This window comes from Acipenser ruthenus, chromosome 45 (genome assembly GCF_902713425.1).
Source record: "Acipenser ruthenus chromosome 45, fAciRut3.2 maternal haplotype, whole genome shotgun sequence".
Taxonomy (NCBI): Eukaryota; Metazoa; Chordata; class Actinopteri; order Acipenseriformes; family Acipenseridae; genus Acipenser; species Acipenser ruthenus.
The window spans coordinates 5,074,888-5,097,102 of record NC_081233.1 but is presented as its reverse complement, the minus strand read 5'-3'; the positions used below and the strand labels follow the sequence as shown (position 1 = coordinate 5,097,102).

General features: G+C 44.2%; 1 protein-coding gene across 1 annotated transcript; it reads right to left on the bottom strand.

Moving 5' to 3' along the window:
- Window positions 1-1,737: 1,737 nt before the first annotated feature.
- LOC117401123 (trichohyalin) lies at window positions 1,738-21,317 on the bottom strand. Its single transcript, XM_059013283.1, has 6 exons — window positions 20,392-21,317; window positions 9,189-9,275; window positions 6,222-6,260; window positions 5,385-5,555; window positions 5,209-5,292; window positions 1,738-4,610 (listed from the first exon to the last, which is right to left on the bottom strand). The coding sequence occupies exons 1-6, from the start codon at window positions 20,488-20,490 to the stop codon at window positions 3,036-3,038; spliced, it is 2,055 nt and encodes a 684-aa protein (XP_058869266.1). The 5' UTR covers window positions 20,491-21,317; the 3' UTR covers window positions 1,738-3,035.
- Window positions 21,318-22,215: the final 898 nt, after the last annotated feature.

The following is a 22,215-nucleotide window of genomic DNA, read 5'->3' as shown; positions in this document are numbered from 1 at the left end:
TGACCAAGAATGGTCCATTTTAGATTTACCTACAATTTACAAGGAGGCTGGGAGGGCTTTCACATATGGTGTTGCTAGAGATCAAAGAGAGGACAAGGTCTATAAGATGAGAATTCTGCCTACAAGCGACAGACAAAAATGAAATATTTCCTCTGGAAGTTGTTTCAACTTTAATATAAGTAGCATAGGGGATAGACTGATGAAATGAAGCAGTCTGTTGCCATTGAATCCCACGTAGGCTAATCCTGCCCATTTTATTAAACTCCTCAGCATCTGTTTCTAATGTCAGGTCCATCGTTAAATAACTCCAGTATGTTGTTTAGCAGTACGATGTGATAAATATGATTTTTTTGTTTTTTAAAGATGGCGCTTATTCAAAATGGATGCAAAGGAGATCAAATGACCTGCAAATTTGCACAAGTGGGTCAACATAGGATTCGACAGACAAGGATGGAATAAGATCACGAGTCGTCCTGACTCAAATCTGTTTGCAAGCTTTGCTTTCAGACAGTGCTGAACTGCCTTGGTCATCTGGAGGGTGTAATTGGCCCCACCCCTTCAATGCTTTCTTTCTGCCATTAACCAACCAGCTGCTTCCCCTATTGACTGACATGCTTTTCAGCCAGTAACACGAGCCAGAAGACACTGCTGAGGTGAAATGACTTCAGAAGTGAAACATCCGAAAGTAAAGCAATCAAAGTGAGACCTTGAGTTTCTTAGTTTAGCAGCAGTCATCACATCTGAGAGCTATACAGGTTTCCCCTCCCCAGTTCAGAATGGCCATTTACATTCCCCTCCCACAACAGCTCAGGAGAAGGTCAGCTGGTGTTCAATACTCAAGTCACATGTTTATGTCTGGTTCAATGGTGGCCCTGGAACATGCTGTGGATTATTCTGATGGGTTCAGATCAACCCCTTAGTTTAACATTGAGTTAATTAATGAATCTCTAAAGGTACAGCTTTTAGGTTTAATTGAAATGCGACCTCATCTTCTCCATTAGTGAACAGTAATGCACATCCCATAACAAAAGGCACAGCATTTGGTACAGGATAAGTCTGCAAGTAGGCAGATCAATACGAAGATGGAGACGAATCTGCTTGTTCACAGTCCAGAGAGCTGGAATACATTACTCAGTGTGTGTCAGAGATGCCATTTAAAAATAATAAGTCATCTGAAGGGCATCGCTTTTATTACACAGCAACGAAGCGTACATGTTTATAAATTGTTTTCCACCTTCCCTGTTTAAAACAACGTGCAAGGTCATTTATAAACACAATGGACAAATCCATTACAAATGTCCTCTTCGTTTCAGCCTCACATTATTACAGAGCGGGCTCTTCTGTGTGTGTGTGTGCGTGTGTGTCAGCCTCACGTTATTACAGAGTGGGCTCTTCTCTGTATGTGTGTGTGCGTGTGTGTCAGCCTCACGTTATTACAGAGCGGGCTCTTCTCTGTGTGTGTGTGTGTGTGTGTGTCAGTCTCACACTATTAGAATGAAGGAGGGCCTCACTATGAGGAAGTGCTTCACCAATGCTGCTACAGTTCCTGAAGCTGCTTTAAAAATGGCTTGGAAGGAGTGTGTGGGAGCTTTTACGAAGACAGATGAAAGCCTTGCAGCAGAGTTAATAACTCCTTAATGAGATTTTACAGGCAGGCAATCCAATAATGAGAACTCCCACAGCTAAGCACTGTAGCTTGTAACTTGAGATCGCAAAGAAATGTTACAAAGAAACATATTAAAATAATAAAAATACTATTTTTATTCTTCAGCCAACACATTTGCATCACCGTAACAGCACATGCATTCTTACATCCATATTAAAAACAATATACCTCTACATATATTTATATCATAGCTAAAACAAAAGTTAAAAACAGTAATGAGACGAAATCTGGTGTTAGAAGCATCTCAGGACCACGAACATCTCCTTCATCACCTGGTGAAGTCAGAGCTATTTTTACACAGGAGAGCTGGAGTTTCGACAGATCTTTAATACAGTAATTTATAATACCCTGTATCTGCCACCGAACGCTGCTGTGCAGATACAAACAACACAAAAAGAAACTGGAGAAAAGATATGCGACGGGTTTGATTGATCTAGTCCTGGTTATTACACTACAGAGAAGAAAATGACAGGACAGGTATTACAGGTGATATCCAACAGATGATCAAATCTCAAAACCGGAGTCTTCAATGGATCGATCGGAAAACACCCAGGTAACTATGGAAGGGTTTAGCATGGGCCCAACTGCTGGCACATTTTATAACAGAATTCAAGGTAGTTCTCAAAAGCAGTCCTTAGTGCAGGGCAGTCTCTTCCTCTAGTAATGTGGTTTAACATGTCTATCATTGACAAGCAAACGGTCCAAGTCCAACCTTAAAAGAAGTGTTTAAAATGAGAGGTTTGTACTCTTTGGCTGATGCTTGCATTGTTTTGCTTGAAGTTTCAGAGCAGTGGCTAACAAGAGAGATCCTAACTCGTTTGTCTGCTACTGTAGTTTACACTAGGGTGGGAGTTCCAAGTCTTGCACTAGCCCCGCACCCAGTCCTGGGCTTCAGACATTCCCCTGTACAGGAATATTATTGAAATGAGCAGGGGCAGGAGGGGCTAGGACCCTGGAGAATCTGCTAATAAGAGCTGTTCATGCAGCTATAAGGGAGAAACACGTTATTTAACATCAAACTCCTGATCATTTCAATGATATGCTTGTCTGAAGACTGTTCTGAACCCCGGCGCTGGGCTAGTGCGAGTTTCAAGCAGTCCTACTGAGGATTCAATGCTGTAGTGGTCTTTTTCTTCTAAATGGTAAAAACCATTCTGGACAATCAGATACCTGGAAATGGTATTATTATATTTGATTATTTATACAAAAACCCAGAACAAAGTGTTGAGATGCGGGGTGGAGACGGACAGAGGGAGAGTGACACGGTGTCCCAGTTGTGCTCCTCAAATAAACATCTAGAAATAAGAACATAAAATACGTGAACAAATCTAAAGTAATTCCATCAGCTTGAAAACCCCTGGGGAATGTTTCAGGAGATGTTGCAGGGTTCCGGACTATTCCCACTTTGTGTCCCGGAATTGTGTTTCTCATTCAGAGATTCCCGGGACTGGGAGAGGTCGCTGGGAGGGGAATTCATGGATGGGGTAGATTCCTGACCTTGCAATGACTGGGTTTGCCCATCAGCTGCTTCCGGGCTTCCCAAAGCATCCAGAAAAGGAGATTCCAGATTTCCGTCCACCCTCTCCAGACAGTCCTGCATATCGTCCTCCCCGGAAGAAGACCGAGCCTCTTTCATCTTCATTTCATCCCGGGCATCCCATTTCAGTGGATCTTCCTTGGTTTCCTCAGCATTCTCTTTGATCTCATTGGAATTTTTCTTCTCTTCTTCCGAGATCCCACTTTTCCCAATGACATTCCGTTTCCCTCCTGTTTCATCACTAGGTGGCCCTGAAACACGGAAGCTGGGAAACTTGGATAAAGTCTTGTGGAACATTTTCTCGAGTTTGACCATGGCGCGTTCATCTTCCTCCTTGTCCTCAGTTGCTTTGAGATCTGCAATCTTCTCCTGCACGGCTTCTTCTATCCCCTTGTCTGGCTCTGCATTTGTCTTCCCCAAATCCGTGGCTAAAACCGTGAATAAATCTTTATTTAAATCAGAATTTGTGGCTAAATCTGTGCTTCCATCTATGGACACCCTGCTCCATTCTCCCTTTATGACTTGCACTCCATCTCCGCCCCCCTTTGCTACCCCCCCTTCATCTCCTGTTGCAGTGCTAGGAACTCCCAGTGCCTGCCCTCCACCCCCTTCCAATCCTGCTCTGTTTACTAGCAGTATTTGTGTTTGAGTCGGTCCTGAATCTGCACTCCTATGCTGGCTCCCTGTTTGAAGCCCCATCTCTGTTGCTGCTGCCGTCACTGTGTTTCCACTGCTCTCTAGTACCACCTGGTGTTCAGGGTTCAGGATTGCCGTCTCCTCTTTTTGTAGCTGTTGGGGGTTTCCAGTCTTGAGATCTAGAGGCTTCGCACTTAGTTTTCCAAAAAAGGATGACAGAATTCCTCCGGCTTTTGTCTCCAATTTCCCTGGTTTCTGCTCATCCTCCTTTGGTCCTGCCTTCAACTCCCTCTTTCCAGCAGTCTCTTCTACCTTTTTATCATCCTCTTTCCCTCTCTCTTCCTCGAGTTTCTCACTAGAGTCCCAGTCTGCTCCCTGGCTGTCGTCAGGAACTACTCTTTCTTGCTGGGAGTTTTCCATGTCCTTTATAAAATGAGTCTTTTCTTCCCTTTCCCATCCCATGTCGGAATATTTCCCTTCCCGGTTTTCCAAACTCACTTCACCGGGAGGTTTGGGAATGTCTGGAATGCTGCCGGCGCTGGTTTTATAAACAGGAAGCTGGTATTTTTCAAGATCCTGGTGGTTCTCTTCCTGGATTCTCTCTTCATCTCTGTTTTCTTCCCTCTCTCCTCCTCCATCTTCCCATTTTCCTTGTCTTTCGCCGTACCTTCCAGCTCTCCCTTTCCTCTCCTCCCTCACAGTCCAGCTTCCTTCCATATCTTCTGTCCCACAAGCTTTCTCCACCATTGTGACCTGATTGGTGGAATTCTCCTGGAATTAACAAACAGTTTAGTGTTACTATTCATCGTAACTCTTACAGCAAGTACGTCAGTAACATCGACCCCCCACTGCAAATTCAAGATCAGATCAACATGACGAAATGGCAAGGAATAGTTTCATGAAAATTAGATAAGTGACACTTAAGACCTAGATGGCATGAGGCACGCTAATACGGGGCGAGTATGATGGTAAAGTATATTACAATGACTGGTTTACAGTATGTGGAAATAACTCCAAATAACTGCAGCTTTCATCACAGTGGAATAAGCAGTTATCAAGCTCTATGCAACATGTGTGATCTACAGCTGGGGAATGCATGTACAGACACACACTCCATACGGCCACTGAACTAATACTTAAATAACATGAGAAATAATGTTAATACCAAGGCAGATCCCAACTGGATAATCGGTTTTCCAGATATATGAAAAAATGTAAAGTGGACAAATGAATGGATGACCATCTCTGGGGATTTCATCAACTGGGCCTGATGCAGTGGGCTGTACACATCAGTAAGGCCTCACGCAGTGGGCTGTACGCATCAGTAAGGCCTCATGCAGTGGGCTGTACTCTCTCCTCTAGTCCTTGCCTCTCTCAGCCTCTCCAGCTCCTGCAGCAGCCTCCTCACTGTTCCTTCCAGCTCTTGCTTGGCCTGTCTCTCGCGCTCCATCTCCTAAACACAGGAGAACCGGGTTGTTACACAGCTCTGTACACCCATGTGCTCACACGCATCACCTGTCTTTATAAAGATCTGAAGGACGGTACCAGGTATGCGTCTCGGCTCTGCCTCTCCGCCTCAGCGAGCTGCTCCTCCGTCCCCTCCAGCACGTCCCGTAGCCAGTCCACCTCGAAGCACAGGACCCCCTGCTGGACCTCCAGCTGCTTCACAGACTGCAGGGCTTCCTCATACTGCTCCTGCAGCTCACTCTCATCAGACTGGAGGAGAGACAAGAGAGCACAGAGTAGCACCGGAGAAGAGAGGACAGGGGTAGTACTGGACTAGAGAGGACAGGGTAGTACTGGACAAGAGAGGAGAGGGTAGTACTGGACAAGTATTGGTCCTTCTCTGTAACTCAGCACACATGTGTATTCATTTGAATGTTAAGAATGTAAAGTCTTGCATATTGGGCGTGCAAATCTAGGTTATAAGTATAAAATGAATAGGATGGAAATAGGGAATGAAGACTTTGAAAAGGATCTCAGGGTTATAGTGGAGTCATTGAAAGCATCTCGCCAATGTGGTGAGGCAACTCAAATCAAATGTTCAGTTATATTGCGAAGGTGTGGAAGTCCAGTTAGACCCCACCTAGAATGCAGCTCTGGTCACTGCATTGTAATAAAGACATCATTGCACTCGAGGTACAGAGAAGAGCAACCAGGCTGATCCCAGGACTTAATGACATGAGCCATGAGGACAGGTTAAAAGACTCTTCAGCCTAGAAAAAAAAAAAGAAGGGAAGGAGGGGACTTGATTTGCATCACGACACGCACCCACCCTGTGTGTTCTCAGAAACCACCCCACAAGAAGAGCTGAAAGTTATTGCACAATTTAAAGGTTTTGTGATATTTTAAATCTAGTGCTATTGCAATACAAATCCTTACCATCTCTAGAGATTTCAACACCAGCTCCTCCTCTTCAGTCTAAAAGGGTGGTGGAGGGAAATTAATAAATGATTATTGGGAAAATACGCAGAAACATAACTAAATGCAATTTCTTGTAACTCCTTATAAACAACTCAAAATTCCAGTACACGTATCCTGTATACAGATGTGATTCCATGCATAGAAAACACAGTATAGTCCAAAAGCTAAAAAAAAAGATCTTTAAAAAGGTAGTTCATTTTTGTGATTTATAATAAGTTACATGTTGGGCGATTGTAAGACTCATTTTGCACATTTGGAGCAGACAGAACCGCCCAGCTTTCCCCAAGCTGTATGAGATGTCATCTCTTAGAACAGTAACACACAACGCATTTACTTCTAGTATAAAGTAAACAGGAGCACAGTGACGACACAAACACACTGCAAGGCTCAGTCTGCTGTAGACAGGAGGTACAGCACACCTGAGTGACAGGACTCTCTGAATGAGAGGTGCTGTATTCATTGCCTGGCCTCTATCACCCCGGTGGGGGGCGTGTTCTCCTGGTATACCCTGGGTCCCTTGATTATGCTGGAAGGCCAAATTCATATTGTAGTTTACTGAAGCATTATTGTGGATCCACCCAACAATGCTGAACCCCCGATGGCTACTTTCAAGATAATAATCATCCACAGTGCCAGAACTGATTGGGTTGAGGAGCATGACAGAGACTTCAGAGACATCTTACACGACCGCCATAATCCCTGGACCTCAATCCAAATGAGCACGCTTGGGATGAACTTGAACATGCATTCGTCATCTTAGTCTTCTGTTAATCTCACTACACCAGTGGTCCTCAAAGTGGTGCCCGAGAAGCCAGGCCATCGTGCCCGCGGTAGCTGTTCTTAAACTATGGGTCGTGAACACATTTCTGGGGGGGGTCGTAGCGTGGGAAAATAAATAAAGCTTTAAACACGTTTTTCCAACAAAAGCATCACAGCAGTCTGACAGCACTGCTCGCTTATGCTGTGCTTTTACGTTCTCGACATATTTGTATATTTCCTGAAGGGCATCTGCGATACGATCAACCAATTGAATATCTGCATTTTCTCTGCAGTAGCCCAATCATAAATTAGCTGGGTGGGACATAAACTGTGTCAGTTACAGTTGAAGGTACTGACAGTAAGTTTAACGAATAGGAGAGTCAAATATCTGCCAAGTTTTACGCAGCTGTCCAATCATAAGCAAGCAGAGGCCGTTCACGGTATTCTGCATGAAAATTGAAGGCGAGCGAGTAGCCAATGGGAAAGTGAAAGACCTGACAGCTGTCCAATCATTAGTGAGCAGAGGCGGGGTGTTAATATGCCGGGTAAGCACTGAATTTTGCCAACTGTTATTGAGAAAAATAATACATTTCAGTATTTAGAATTTATATATATATATATATATATATATATATATAGCATACAAATTCGAATCACAGAGTATAACATTATATATATTATACAATAGTGAGCATGCCTGCTAACAGCCAAGTAAGATAAATTTATGCCAATTTATGCAGTCTATGATTTTTTTTTTTTTTTAACTAATAAAATAAAATAAAAAATTGTAGGGTTTGATTTTTAATTTTAGAAAAAAAATATAAAAATTGCATGACAAACTGCAGATTAAATAATGATCCTTAAAACTCTTTCTTGGTTTTAATATTCATGGTGATAAGAAAGTAAGTTTGCCAGATCAACGCACCACGTCTCATGTGGTTCACTTACTGTCTGATCACCCTTCAAAAGAAAGCGTCCAACCAGATCAGTTAAATTTTTCACTGGAATATCAGATCTTATTACTTTTAAGTTTCTGAATTCTCTTTATGTTTAAACAAACTATGGTCCTTACATGTATTAAAATGCACACACACGCACACGCACACACACACACACGCACGCACGCACGCACACGCAACACACAACACACAGACGCACACAGACCCACACATGCACACACACACACACACACCATGGGAGTTATGGTGCTGCTAGTGTTGCCTGTTTGAGGAAAAATGTTCCTGATCAACTTCACTTTCACACCTGCTGTGTGTAAACACCTACTTCAGTTTTTCCATTAAGTTCAGAGACTATAATTAATGATGCAGCAAGCCTTCCAGAAGCTTTAAACAAACAGCAGATACCAAACTGTAATTATATTCTTCTACCAGAGCCCACGTTTCCAAAAACTTCAATTAGCTTCAGTTTTGATGAATTCAGTATTCTTCAAAACGAGGGAATAGATACAAGTTTTTCTCCAGTGCAAAGTCTGGAACATCATTGTCAAATAAAATATGTAGATGTTATAGAAATGCAAAAGGAAGCATTGCCTTTATTTTCCCCTATGTGCAAATTGCAGCTGATAAGCAGAGTGTACACAGGGCTGTCTCTGCTGGCCTGTAAGAGTGATCTGCTGCAGTCTGGGTTCAGCTATGGACAGAAGGTTTGCATCACTCTATACAGAGAACACATTTGGCTTCATAAAGTCGAATGAAAGGTGCTGAATAATGTTACGTTAACATATTGAATTACATACCACTTTGTAGTTTTCCATTTACTGAATGAAAAACTGACAAACTGAAAAATGTGACATTTCTACTGTACTGTTATTATGGCTTCATGTAGACTTTTGCAATATAATTTTGTAGTTTCTTTGATAACATGATGTCAAATAAAATATCTAAATTATGTTCACATAGTTGTTTTTTTTTTATATAACTATGCCTCAATCCTAAATCCTCGGTGCTGCTAAACTTTTGGCCTGAGCTGTACTATTAAACATATAAAGGTTTTTTGTTTTACTTTTGAATTGTGTTCTCAGCACAGGATGACATCTGTGGTTGATTTCTCAAACATGGCTTATGATAAACGTATATTCTTGGTAAATTGCACCCACTTTGCAGGAGAGCTCAGTAACGGAGCCTCACAGCCCTGCCTCTCTCTCACCTGCTGCTTCTCATTCTCCAGGCTCTTCAGGTGCGCCCGTCTGGCTTGTGTTCGGGCCCCTCGCTTTGCAGACAGTGGCCCTTCACCCTGAAACACAGACCAGACACACACAGTCAGCTCTCTACCCACAAGCTATTCCAGAAGGTATCTGACACACCAATTCACCACTCTGAGGTGTTTATCACACGTATTCAGTTTTCAGTAACCTGGTATCTAACAGGTCTGGGTTTATTCTGGCTTTGAAAGCAGGTCAGATCACAAGTAAAATGGCAGTGTCAGCATCCCCCTCGCTGGATATCAGCACAGCCCCTCACTGGATATCAGCACACCCCCCCCCCCCCCCACGCTGGATATCAGCACACCCCCACGCTGGATATCAGCACACTCCCTCGCTGGATATCAGCATCCCCCCCTCGCTGGATATCAGCACACCCCCACGCTGGATATCAGCACCCCCCCCCTCGCTGGATATCAGCACACCCCCACGCTGGATACCAGCATCCCCCCCTCGCTGGATATCAGCACCCCCCCCCCCCCACGCTGGATATCAGCACACCCCCACGCTGGATATCAGCACACCCCCACACTGGATATCAGCACACCCCCACACTGGATATCAGCACACCCCCACACTGGATATCAGCACACTCCCTCGCTGGATATCAGCACCCTCCCACACTGGATATCAGCACCCTCCCTCGCTGGATATCAGCAACCCCCCCCCGCTGGATATCAGCACCCACCCACGCTGGATATCAGCATCCCCCCCACGTTGGATATCAGCACACCCCCTCGCTGGATATCAGCATCCCCCCCACGTTGGATATCAGCACACCCCCTCGCTGGATATCAGCACACCCCCACACTGGATATCAGCACACTCCCTCGCTGGATATCAGCACACTCCCTCGCTGGATATCAGCACACCCCCTCGCTGGATATCAGCACCCTCCCACGCTGGATATCAGCACCCTCCCACGCTGGATATCAGCACACCCCCTCGCTGGATATCAGCACACTCCCTCGCTGGATATCAGCACACCCCCTCGCTGGATATCAGCACACTCCCACGCTGGATATCAGCACACTCCCACGCTGGATATCAGCACCCTCCCACACTGGATATCAGCACCCTCCCTCGCTGGATATCAGCACACCCCCCTCGCTGGATATCAGCACCCCCCCACGTTGGATATCAGCACACCCCCACACTGGATATCAGCACACTCCCTCGCTGGATATCAGCACACCCCCCTCGCTGGATATCAGCACCCCCCCACGTTGGATATCAGCATCCCCCCCTCGCTGGATATCAGCATCCCCCCCTCGCTGGATATCAGCATCCCCCCCTCGCTGGATATCAGCATCCCCCCCTCGCTGGATATCAGCATCCCCCCCTCGCTGGATATCAGCATCCCCCCCTCGCTGGATATCAGCACCCCCCCCTCGCTGGATATCAGCACCCCCCCCTCGCTGGATATCAGCACCCCCCCACGTTGGATATCAGCACACCCCCACGCTGGATATCAGCACACCCCCACGCTGGATATCAGCACAGCCCCACACTGGATATCAGCACAGCCCCTCGCTGGATATCAGCACACTCCCTCGCTGGATATCAGCACACCCCCACGCTGGATATCAGCACACCCCCACGCTGGATATCAGCACCCCCCCCCCCCCCCCCTCGCTGGATATCAGCACACTCCCTCGCTGGATATCAGCATCCCCCCCTCGCTGGATATCAGCACACCCCCACACTGGATATCAGCACCCCCCCCTCGCTGGATATCAGCACCCCTCGCTGGATATCAGCACACTCCCTCGCTGGATATCAGCATCCCCCCCTCGCTGGATATCAGCACCCCCCCCCTCGCTGGATAACAGCACACCCCCCCTCGCTGGATAACAGCACACCCCCCACGTTGGATATCAGCACACCCCCAAACTGGGGTATTTTGTAACTTTTGAAAGATGAATGATGTTCGTTCCAGTGCTAATAGAAATGTATTTAATCATATTTCATTTACATTGTTAGTTATTTCCTTAAACCTGCACAATAAGTGTTTGTAACTAGGAGAGATCGACTCCTACAGATATGACTCTTCGACTTAAAACATTATTTTCCTAAGTTTACACAAAAAAAATGAAATGGTTATTTCAGCTCAAGTGAACCAAATCCTGGGGAGGTGTTCCCTCCATTTATGCTGATGATACGGAAAGCTCAATAAAACAAAGAGCTCTGTAACCCTGGATGGGAATTTTAGAACAATTAGAGGGGACTTCAAGTCTTCAAAAGGAGTTGACAAAGTTAACCCTCACTATTACAGCACCAGGACCACAGGACACAGCTGGAAATTAAGTGGTGACAGACTTAGGACAGAGGAGACACTTCTTCACAGAGAGTGGTGAGGATATGGAATGGGTTACCTAGTCATGTTGTTGATGCTGCATTATTGGGATCCTTTAAGACCCAGCTTGACAACGCTTTGAGATCAATCAGCTACTAGGAACAGGGCGATTTGAATTTTCTTATGCTCTTACGAACCAAGCAACAACAATGACGCATAGCAATGCCCTAACAGCAACACATGCTTCACCTAGTAACTTCCCAATTCGACCGTGTTGCTCAGCACACCAGCGAGCTCCTGCACCCTCACACAGTCCTGTCAACACACACATTCCAGCTGATCTGTGCTGTGGTTTTTAAAGGGCTGTTGTTGGACTCTCTAAATAATGCCTTGCCTTGCCTGCTGTCACTCAGGACCACATAAAACAAGACTGATCTGTGTTTAAGAGGTCTAATGTGTACACAGCACACATGGCTGTGCCTGGCTGTCTTGGCAGCTGTTACTTTAGTTTATTCACTTTGTGCCCACAGGGCCAGCACAGGTACATCTCAATAGTGCAGAGCTAACACAAAGAGAGACTGAGTAGACCAGACTCAAAACTACAAAATCATTCCAAACAATTACTATACATTTAAAACACAAAAATACTGTATATTTTAATTTAGTGTGCAAGATGCTTTAAATGAAGGACGTGTCAGTGCTGTCTAGTGGTCTGCCTCTTTGGATGAAGTTTAGTTTTGCTGTCAGTCGCTGCTGCACTAGCTGGGGCCGGCCCGTGCTCATATAAAGACACTTCGGCTGATCAAGCCTACATTACAGATCCAGGGGCGGGTCAGGTCCTCTCTTTCAAGTCCATCGAAGGAATCGGATTTGGTTTGTTTTATTTTAGAAACACAGTTGTTGTGAGTGTTCATCTGCTTTCACTTGAAGCTGATTTAATTGACTGACTAACAGTGACGTCAATTGAAGTAATTTGTTGCCACTGTGAGAAGCTCATTTGAACAGAATGCAGCTAATTGCAATTTTGCTCAATGATGTGCTGGACTTGATTAAAATGGAATGGGAATTGACTTAAAGTAATTGGAATTGAAAAACAGGAATTCATCGTCACATTAACAAAGGAAAAACACTTATGTAAGTGAATAAGAAACATTGAGAATAACAGCACGCATATTAAAATGATCGATATATTCTGAAGTTACTTATTAACCATTCCGTGCCAAACCCTTTATTGTACATCTATTATTTTCAGACCTATTATTTTCCTCTATATGATGCAATCAGTTTGAGCCTTGCTTCAGTACAGCTGGAGCCACCAGGCTGACACATACAGGCTAGTGCCTTCAACGTCAGTCTTTAGGATTCATACATTTACATTTAAAATGATTAAAGGAGTCAACGTTTTCATGCGATCGTTACTGATGTTGCTAATTTTGTAACGCCACACTTTGATGTAAAGACCTCTCCACATCCTGTCACAGTAAACTACGTGCAGAGGATTTGTGGAGGGCGTAGTCTTTACATTCCAGAGCAGTGACTGTGGAAACACACCGAGGGTGAACACACCCACACCCACACAGAACCTCAGATACAATGTACACAAGAAGGTAAGGACGTTTTTAAAGACATTACAGGGGACTGGTTTTAGATCACTGACAGCAGGGATGCAAATAAAGACTAGGGATGTCATTTATTATCTTGATATTATCCATAGTTTGTTTAGAATTGATTGTACTGAAAGTATTTGTGGTCATTTCTGATTCATTTCCGTTTAAAGCTAAAGGTTATCAGTGCCACTGCTGCCTAGATGTTTCATAATCCTTTTCGTCACATTTTGGAAGCGATTCTGAAGATTAAATTTAAATTTAGCCGAACATGGTCCCTAATGGTCTCTCTGGGTAAAGACACGGCTGTATGGTGTGCAGGGTGAGTCATACAGGGGGACACAGGGGTCTCTGGTTATCTCCCCTGGTAAAGACACGGCTGTATGGTGTGCAGGGTGAGTCATACAGGGGGACACAGGGGTCTCTGGTTGTCTCCCCTGGTAAAGACACGGCTGTATGGTGTGCAGGGTGAATCCTACAGTCAGGGGAGAGGTGGTTTTTTGCTGGGGATCCCACAGGGAGCATTGCCTCTGGCACTCCCATGGGTTAGGGAAGCAATCAGGGACTGTTTCTCCTCATCATGCTGCCCGCCGCATGGTGAGCTCAAGCGGACACCAGCAGGGCTGGCCTTTGTCCTACCAGCCTCTAAAGCTCACTTGTGGTGTGAAGCTCCTGGGTGTGAAGAGGCGACTGGCTTGGGGAGCGAAGGACGATCTGACCTTCAGTTCTTCTGAGCTGCTATAGGGATAGCTGTGGTGCACCAGACCTAGTTTAAGTTTAAACTCCTGGCTCCAGATCATTTCAATAACAACAGACTTCGCTGAGGGGAGTTCTGAACCCCAGGACTGGGTGCAGCAGCAGCAGGGAGAGTGAGTTTCAAACCCTGCTCAAACTCCAGGCTCCAGATCATTTCAATAACAATAAACTTCACTGAAGGGAGTTCTGAACCCCAGGCCTGGGTGCAGCAGGGCTGGTGCTGCATTATGGTATTGCTGCAACGAGGTACACTTAAAAAATTATCTTTCCTTAATCTGCAACGCAATCTCACATAAAACTGCTCGGAAAATGTCAAATTTTTTAAAATGATACCACATTTTTATTGTTGATTTTTCATAGAAAAGCTAAAACCTGTTCTGTTTTCAAAAATTAATTTTAAGCATATGAAAATTGTTCCAAGTTATACATTCAAAAATCATATTATATTAAACTTGTATGAAACTAAGTGAGGTAGACAAGCATTTCCAGCCAGTGCACTTATCTAGAAACTAAGTCAAGTAGACTAACATTTCCAGCCAGTGCTTTCATCAGTGGCAGTTTTTCAACATGCGCTGCTATCTTGAGGAATTCCATGCCGGTTTCAAGACCTGGCACAAGATCACAGGTGAGGGAGGAACCACTGTGCCAAAAGGGGCTGAATCTTAGAAACTGTTTTACCCTGAAGATAAAAAAGGAATTTTAGTAAAATGTTTTGCATGCATGTAAGATGTGCTATAATCCGCAGCCCCATTTGATCTGCAATTACCCTTACAAACGTTTCCCATGGTAAAATCACAGTGTGATAAAGCACAGTGACTGGTAAAGCATTGTAAAGCCCAAAGAGGCAAAAACATGAAAAACTAGGGTGTGGTACAGGACAGGCATGGGAAAAGGGCATAATGACCACGTGGTAAACTTTTATAAGGGTATTCACCTGTCCCATTACTTTTAGTGTAGGTGAAGAAGAATGTGAAGCTCTTTGAAAAAGTAAATAACATCAAACTACACCTGAGAGACCACAGGCTAGGGCAGACTCTCCAGGGTATGGGGGACAATGTGGTACTAAAGCCTGCCTTTCTGATTAAAGGGCAGAATGAACAATCAGAAGTGATGCTGTTCAAACAGCAACATATTACCTGGCTACACACAATGGCTTAGCACAACAGAGGCGGAAGCATCGTCGTGATGATTTTAGTGCTCCCACCGAAACACAACTCATGATATAATACTGAAATTAATGAGGGCCCTATCTAAATCGTGGAGAGATCTTAAAATGCAGCTCAATTGCAAGCAAAGCATGAAAAAAATTGCAGAAATGCAGTTCTAGTGCATTAATTAAACCCATAGAGTTTCATTGTCTTATTTAATAAAAATACCGATCTGAAATGGCAGAAACGTGAAATAACTAGCTTTTTTTAATGGCAATTGTATAAGTAGAAATGTTTTACAATAAATCACTTAAAAAATCGAGTCCAGCAAACTGTGTAGCCTGACCAGTTCATTTCCAGTATCACAGTTAATAAAGCTGGAACACAAAAGCGAGCCCAGACACAGGCCTACCAGTTGCTTGATTTCTACAACTTGTCATTCAAACCAGAGACTAGTTGCTGTTCCTGTTGTGCTGACTGTACTGCCTCTGGCATTGACACACAACATTCAGAGGGTGTGACTAGAACAGAGATCAGCAGAAAAAGATCACATACATAAAAGAATACTGTGCTTACCTAATTTTCAGGTTAAAGAGTTTGAGTTCAGGAGCTGCCTGCCATAGATATGTGTAACCTGGGCTAGATCAGCGCCATCGAGTGACAGGCCACTTTGCATACAGATTCCCATTTGTTTTGCAGGCCAGACATTGCTGTGCACTAGATGGTGCTGCCTCTTACTAACAAACAGCACTGTGACCAATGCTACTGGAGAGCAACTCATGAAATCACAGTCAAAGCACCTTAACACAGACTTATCAAAAACAATGCATGCAATACCTGAAGGGTTCAAATAAACCCAATGCATGCAATACCTGAAGGGTTAAAATAAACCCAATGCATGCAATACCTGAAGGGTTAAAAAATTGATCGTTTATTTGATTACTGCCAAATACAATCCAAAGTATCTATAGAGGGCTCATAGCAAAATCAAAGGAGTTTGAAGTTTTTTTTGCTAGATGGGTGTAGAGGACTTGTTTCAGAGCTCTACTAAACAAACCCTTGCCTATAACTAAGTTGCAGTCTAAAGGCTAAAACTACCTGTGGAATCAAACTTGACTGTTCACAGAGATCTGTGGGTAACGGAGAACGTAGAGGAGAGACCCCAAGGGTTTAGAGAAGAGTGTAGAATTGAGCTGTGGAACACTGCAGCTGAATGTATTGTAGCTGCTGGATACAATAAACAATGGGAGAGCTGTTGAAGTTTGTACAGCACCAGTGAACATTGCTACAGATGGCAGAGTCTACTGCTAATACTACTGAATCATTTCCCAAGGGCAGTTCCAACAGAAAAGGACCCAGTTAAAAGGACATGAGAATTTTGCCTATAAGTGATGAACAAAAACATAATTCTTTACAATGGAACCTTTTTCATCTTTAAAGCAACTACCGTTGGGTACATCTGTAGAAATTAACTTGTCTATTTCCACATTATTATTTCTCTCCCCTGTGTATTGAATCCTACAGGCCCACAACAACTTCGCTCATTTTAAACATCCATTTGTCACTGAGAGCGTCATCTTCAAACACTTTGATGCAAGTTCGATCCACTTTTATTGTGCCTGAAAACACAAGCCAAGTTTCAAGAAACAACTGGGGCAACCTTGACCCCCACCGCTTTTACAGTTGTGCCTGTTTGCTTTGTGCTGGGCAAGGCTGCCCCAATTGTTTCTTGAAACTTAGCTTGTGTTTTTGATATCTCCACTTTAAATGGCTCAGCACTTTTGATAACTTGGTGTTTTTGTTTCAGATCAGCCTAATAAAGTGGTTCTCAAACTGGGGGTCGCGGGGGATGTCTGAAGGGGGTTGCAAAGGATTTGATACATTAAACTTGTTTTGAGTTATTGCATGAGATAGTTTCTTTGAATTATTACAGCTGGTGATTAAGTTTAATTTACAATATATAAACACTGTACTCGCATGCCACTATGAAAAGTGGTGATGTTAAACTCCTTGGAAATGCCTGTCCTTCCCTTTCTTCTGGTCGAGGTCCAATCATAACCGTGTCAACTCTCAGGGTTTGGTTGGTATCTCCCTGGGTAAGGCATGGTGGGGTCATCCCAGTTGATTGACTCATTATGAAGTACAGTAACCACACATGCAATGATTATTTGGCCTGCTCTGCTGGGCGTGGTACGCAAACCAAACAAGAGACAAGCAAAATGCTGTTTTAATATTCCAAACATTTTCTCAATACCTGCTCTTGCCTTCTTATGACTCCTACTGTATTTCAGCTCACAGGCGATGTGGGATTTGGCACCGGTGTGGGAAGATCCCTCCTTGAAGGATAGCCTTTGTCAGCCAAGAGGACATCGTGATAAAAGCCTTCTTGGAATTGTAGTTTTAAATCAGCTATTCTCAAAAATCCATGCATCGTGCGCCCTGCTGGCCCATCGCGCGTCCTGCTGGCCCATCGTGCTACCTCGTTGCATATACAGAGATGATGGTGACACACCATCTGGCAATTGACTGACGTGTAGCTATGCCTGTTGATGAAGTTCGGATCCTTATATTGCCTGTGAAAACGAATACAGCTGTGTGTGTCTATGGCTCCAATAACTCCAGGTATTTCAGCTGTAGAATAAAACGCAGTGCAAATATCTCGTTGCTCCTCTTAATTGGGCATGACAAGCTGTGCTTTCGTGGATGTTAATCATACCCCCCCCCAACCCCGCAACCCCCCCAAACATGCAAGAAGCATGCCTTGGCAGAAAATCGCAGAGCTATTAAAACCTGAAGTATGGGGTCAATAAGAGGCCTCCTCTTCCTCTGGTGTGCAGCCAGGGTTCCAGCAACTCTTCTGACTGCCGCCTTGGAGAAACGATATCTCCTTTTAAACTCCTGTTCATTTTATGTAGCAAATGGATCTTGTAAACAGCGAGAATATCTGGATATCATTCAGCCAGCCTGTACTCTGAGCATACAAAACATAAACGTACTCGCCTTCGTCTTTGCACCAATCGAATTACGGGAACAATTAACATGTCGGCTACAGACAATATCCACCGCCATGATTTCAATTTAGCAACCTTAGAGTGACTAAAAAACTCTTCTACTTAGTCTACAGAGTTTGATGGTTTAATTTAGTACCATCTATGAGGTACATCTAAGGGGCAGCAGTCATCATCTGGAGTTCGTTTCAATTGGGAACATTTTTAATCGGCACCTGGGGACTATCTGGAGGTTCTTGGTTCATTGCAATTGGTGCTAACTAGTGTACTAGTTTAGTCTAGTCCTGAAGAACTAACCGCAGGGCAGCAGTGTGGAGTAGTGGTTAGGGCTCTCGACTCTTGACCGGAGAGTTGTGGGTTCAATCCCTGGTGGGGGACGCTGCTGCTGTACCCTTGAGTAAGGTACTTTACCTAGATTGCTCCAGTAAAAACCCAACTGTATAAATGGGTAATTGTACGTAAAAATAATGTGATATCTTGTAACAATTGTAAGTCGCCCTGGATAAGGGCGTCTGCTAAGAAATAAATAATAATAATAATCATCTGCAGATTTTAGTTTGTTGCAATTCACCCTTTGAGTCTCCAGCATGATGAGGTGTGATCAATATTAAAAGAGGAGTTGTTTGAAGACAGCGCTGACATTCAAAAACAGATGCAACGAGGAAGCCTTCAAATGAGCAAAATTACACAAGTGAGCCTCCATAGGATTAAGAATGTGGCAATAGAGAAGTTCATTACTGTGAATATACCCCCTATGCAGGCATGGGAATAAGACTCCCATTGCATAGGAGTTTGATCCATTCCTGGTTTTACTGTGGGTTTAGTAAGACACATCTGAGCTTGTTACCTGTGGCTGGAATGGGTGAAACTGCTGTGCAATAGGAGTCTTATTCCCATCCCTGCCCCTATGGGAACAAGTACAAAGTCAAATTGTGGATGTGGTATTTGCAATAATTCTGAGTCATTCTGATTGCAGCACTAATCTCTCCTCACTTCCCTGTTCCATGGATACCAGTTGGGTCCCTTTCATCCGGCCCCTCGGTTTGTTTTTAAAGTTTATTCAAGAAAGAAACTGAAACTGAAGAGCAGCTCCTGCTCTGCGGTGAAAGCACCCTAACCAAGACTAAGGATTAAACCAGAGTGTCTGAGTCACTTCAATACAAATATAGATAAACTGCTGCATCCTGGTACCTGTGCTCACATGGTGCGACTGCAGCGAGACCATGCAGTGAGCTTGACCTACAGCACCTGTGTGCTCACTCAGCCTGCCCTTTCTCCACACTGAGACCTGCATGAACCGGCGTGCAGAGGGATGGGAGGGCAGTCACTGGAACAGCACAGTGCTTTACTGCCCATTCTCCACACTGAGACCTGCATGAACCGGCGTGCAGAGGGAGGGGAGGGCAGTCACTGGAACAGCACAGTGCTTTACTGCCCATTCTTCACACTGAGACCTGAATGAACCGGCGTGCAGAGGGAGGGGAGGGCAGTCACTGGAACAGCACAGTGCTTTACTGCCCATTCTTCACACTGAGACCTGAATGAACCGGCGTGCAGAGGGAGGGAAGGGCAGTCACTGGAACAGCACAGTGCTTTACTGCCCATTCTCCACACCTGAATGGATCTGCTTACAGGGGGAGGGCGGTCACAGGAACAGCACCGCATACAGCTGTAGTTTGTCATTTTGAAATGTAAGGCAGTTTCTTGAGAAATGTCACTAGTTTATGTAGCCCTGGATAAAGAAACACCTTCCAACTGTGACCTACATTCCTAAACAGGGACCGAAAACTGCAGCAAAGCTCGTTAGTGACGCCGTAGCGATGTGTTTGCATATGTACATGCCAACCAGCCGTCCCCTGACAGACCAATCAAAATCTGTCAAATCGACAGGCAAAAAACAGCGGCAGGGTGTGCCCGTCACAATCCATATGAGCCGGTTACACGACATGTTCCCAACCCCTACATGTAGTGCGGTCTCATACTTCAAGATTAATAACACACCGTACTGGAAATTGTGGTCATTTTTTCTGAACTGTAAAATGTGTGAGAGGAAACAGTCCAGTACGTTACAAACCGTGAACAAATACCCCATTGAGTTTGTAAACAGTATTAAAAGCATGTTTCGGAATATTCAAAATTCCAAAAACGCGTTTATAAATACATAGGGACCAGCCGGGCCACACTGTCTACATTTAGCAATATCATATACACGGAGCTATTGTTCTGCGACGCATTAATTTTTAAGACCAAAACTTCATAGTAGTTCGGAAGACAATTCCGGAAATTAGCTCGCACCCACTGGTCTGTTGTTTTTGCAATGTAAAATTCGCACTCACCTCCTTGATCATGTAGTCTAAAACGCCGTCCTCGCTCATACACCTGGAGAAAACTCGCCTTCTCGGGGTCGCCTGCCTTTCCAAGACCTCGGCGTGCATGATTAAAAACAAAACCAACAACTGAAAACGCTTTCGGTCACGGCGCAGGTAGTCCTGAAAGTCTGTGATAAGTTGTTTCTGTGTTTGAAAATCGAGTGTCACCCACCCCAGAAGCTGCAGAGCGCAGTTTTGCCTAATTCAATTACGCAGTCAGTCTGTCAGAGCGAGTCACCGCCGACTTCTCTACCTGCACACACCTTACCGCAGCCAGGCAACCCCCCAGCGCACAAGTACGCACTTCTAAAAGCCTTGCTTAAAAAGCAAGCGAGGGATCGTGTCCACAGATTTACTCAGCGTGTTTTTCTAGATACGTCATTCCGGTGAAAAAAGCCTTTGCGAAAGCTATGCAAATTGTTTTGTGGCAAAAAGTACAAAAAAAAAAAAAAAAAAAAAAAAAAATGGGTCACTTCGTGAACTTTTGTGCAAACATTTCACTTGAAAATGACCCTTTGTCCAAATATTTAACCCGAAACACGAAGCGCATGTTGCCGAATGAGTTCAGTGTCGATTGCGCATTCTGTGCTTCCTCTTTGTCAGCTGTGTACGATTATATTTATATAATAACAAGAAAGCTTGAATGTTGTTGTTTGGCACGTCTCATTTAAACCCCGCGGAGGCCGCGTTTGTTTTTCTCGCAGGTAAAGTGAGTCTGTGTTTGACACTATCTGTAAAGAAGCCCATTTGTATCAACAATGCGTTCAAACTGTACCTATTTAGAACCGCGGTTCACATTTTCACCTCTGTATGAACTCCTGATTTTTTTAAGGAGAGAAAACCACGTTAATGTTACAAAATGAAAACACGCAGAGTGCTGAAGAGGATTTAAATCTGTAGCGCTGTTTGGTTTTAGTACAATGAACAGCTGCTTTACCTCTGGGAGTTCATTAAAGACTTTTTTTTTTTTTTTTTTTTTTTACAAAAATCTGCATTACACATCCGGCCTCATAACCTTTCTTAACACAACCACTTACAAAAACAATTAATAATGAGTTATTTTTCCTAAAACTATACTTTTTGACACACAAACTATAGTTATAGATAGGAAACGGAAGTTGTTTGTCTAGTTTTGTCTGCAGTGAACACTAGTTCTTGACAACACGCCAACAGACAGATGGAGGTGAGTCCCAGATACTCCACAGCTGCTATTTTGCTGTGATTTCCCTAACCATGGCAACTAACAGCTGCACTCCCCCTAGTGATCATATTACAAACTACCTCACTGCACATCTCAGAAGCAGATACAGTGACGTTTTACTGCAGTGGTTCAAGAATGTTGGGCATACTTTAAACAGAGACAACAATGGTATCGTACACACAACATGTGAAAGGTTAGTCAGTCAATACTGGCAGCAGCTGGTTAGTTAATGACAGGAAGGGGCGGGGACAATTTCAAGGAAGTGTAACACCAGCTGAAAGCACAGCTTGCAAACAGAGATTTCTTTAATGAGAATTCAGAGTCCAGCAGCCTGGAGGTGTGGCAAGAGTTTGATAAAGCCACGCCTGTTTGGAAGCCCCGGATTGGAACCCTAGGTCACAGTTTCTTATTGGTTGTCCCTGTTCCGAGCACTCCTTGGAAATGGTGATCTCCATTAAGTTGTTGCTCGTCTTCTTTCTTTCTCTGAGCTCTCCATGATTCGCACGCACACCTTCCCCTGTTTGTATAATACCGTGAACCTGGAATAACACACAGTGGCTCAGCTTTAACCAAGATACACTACATGTTTA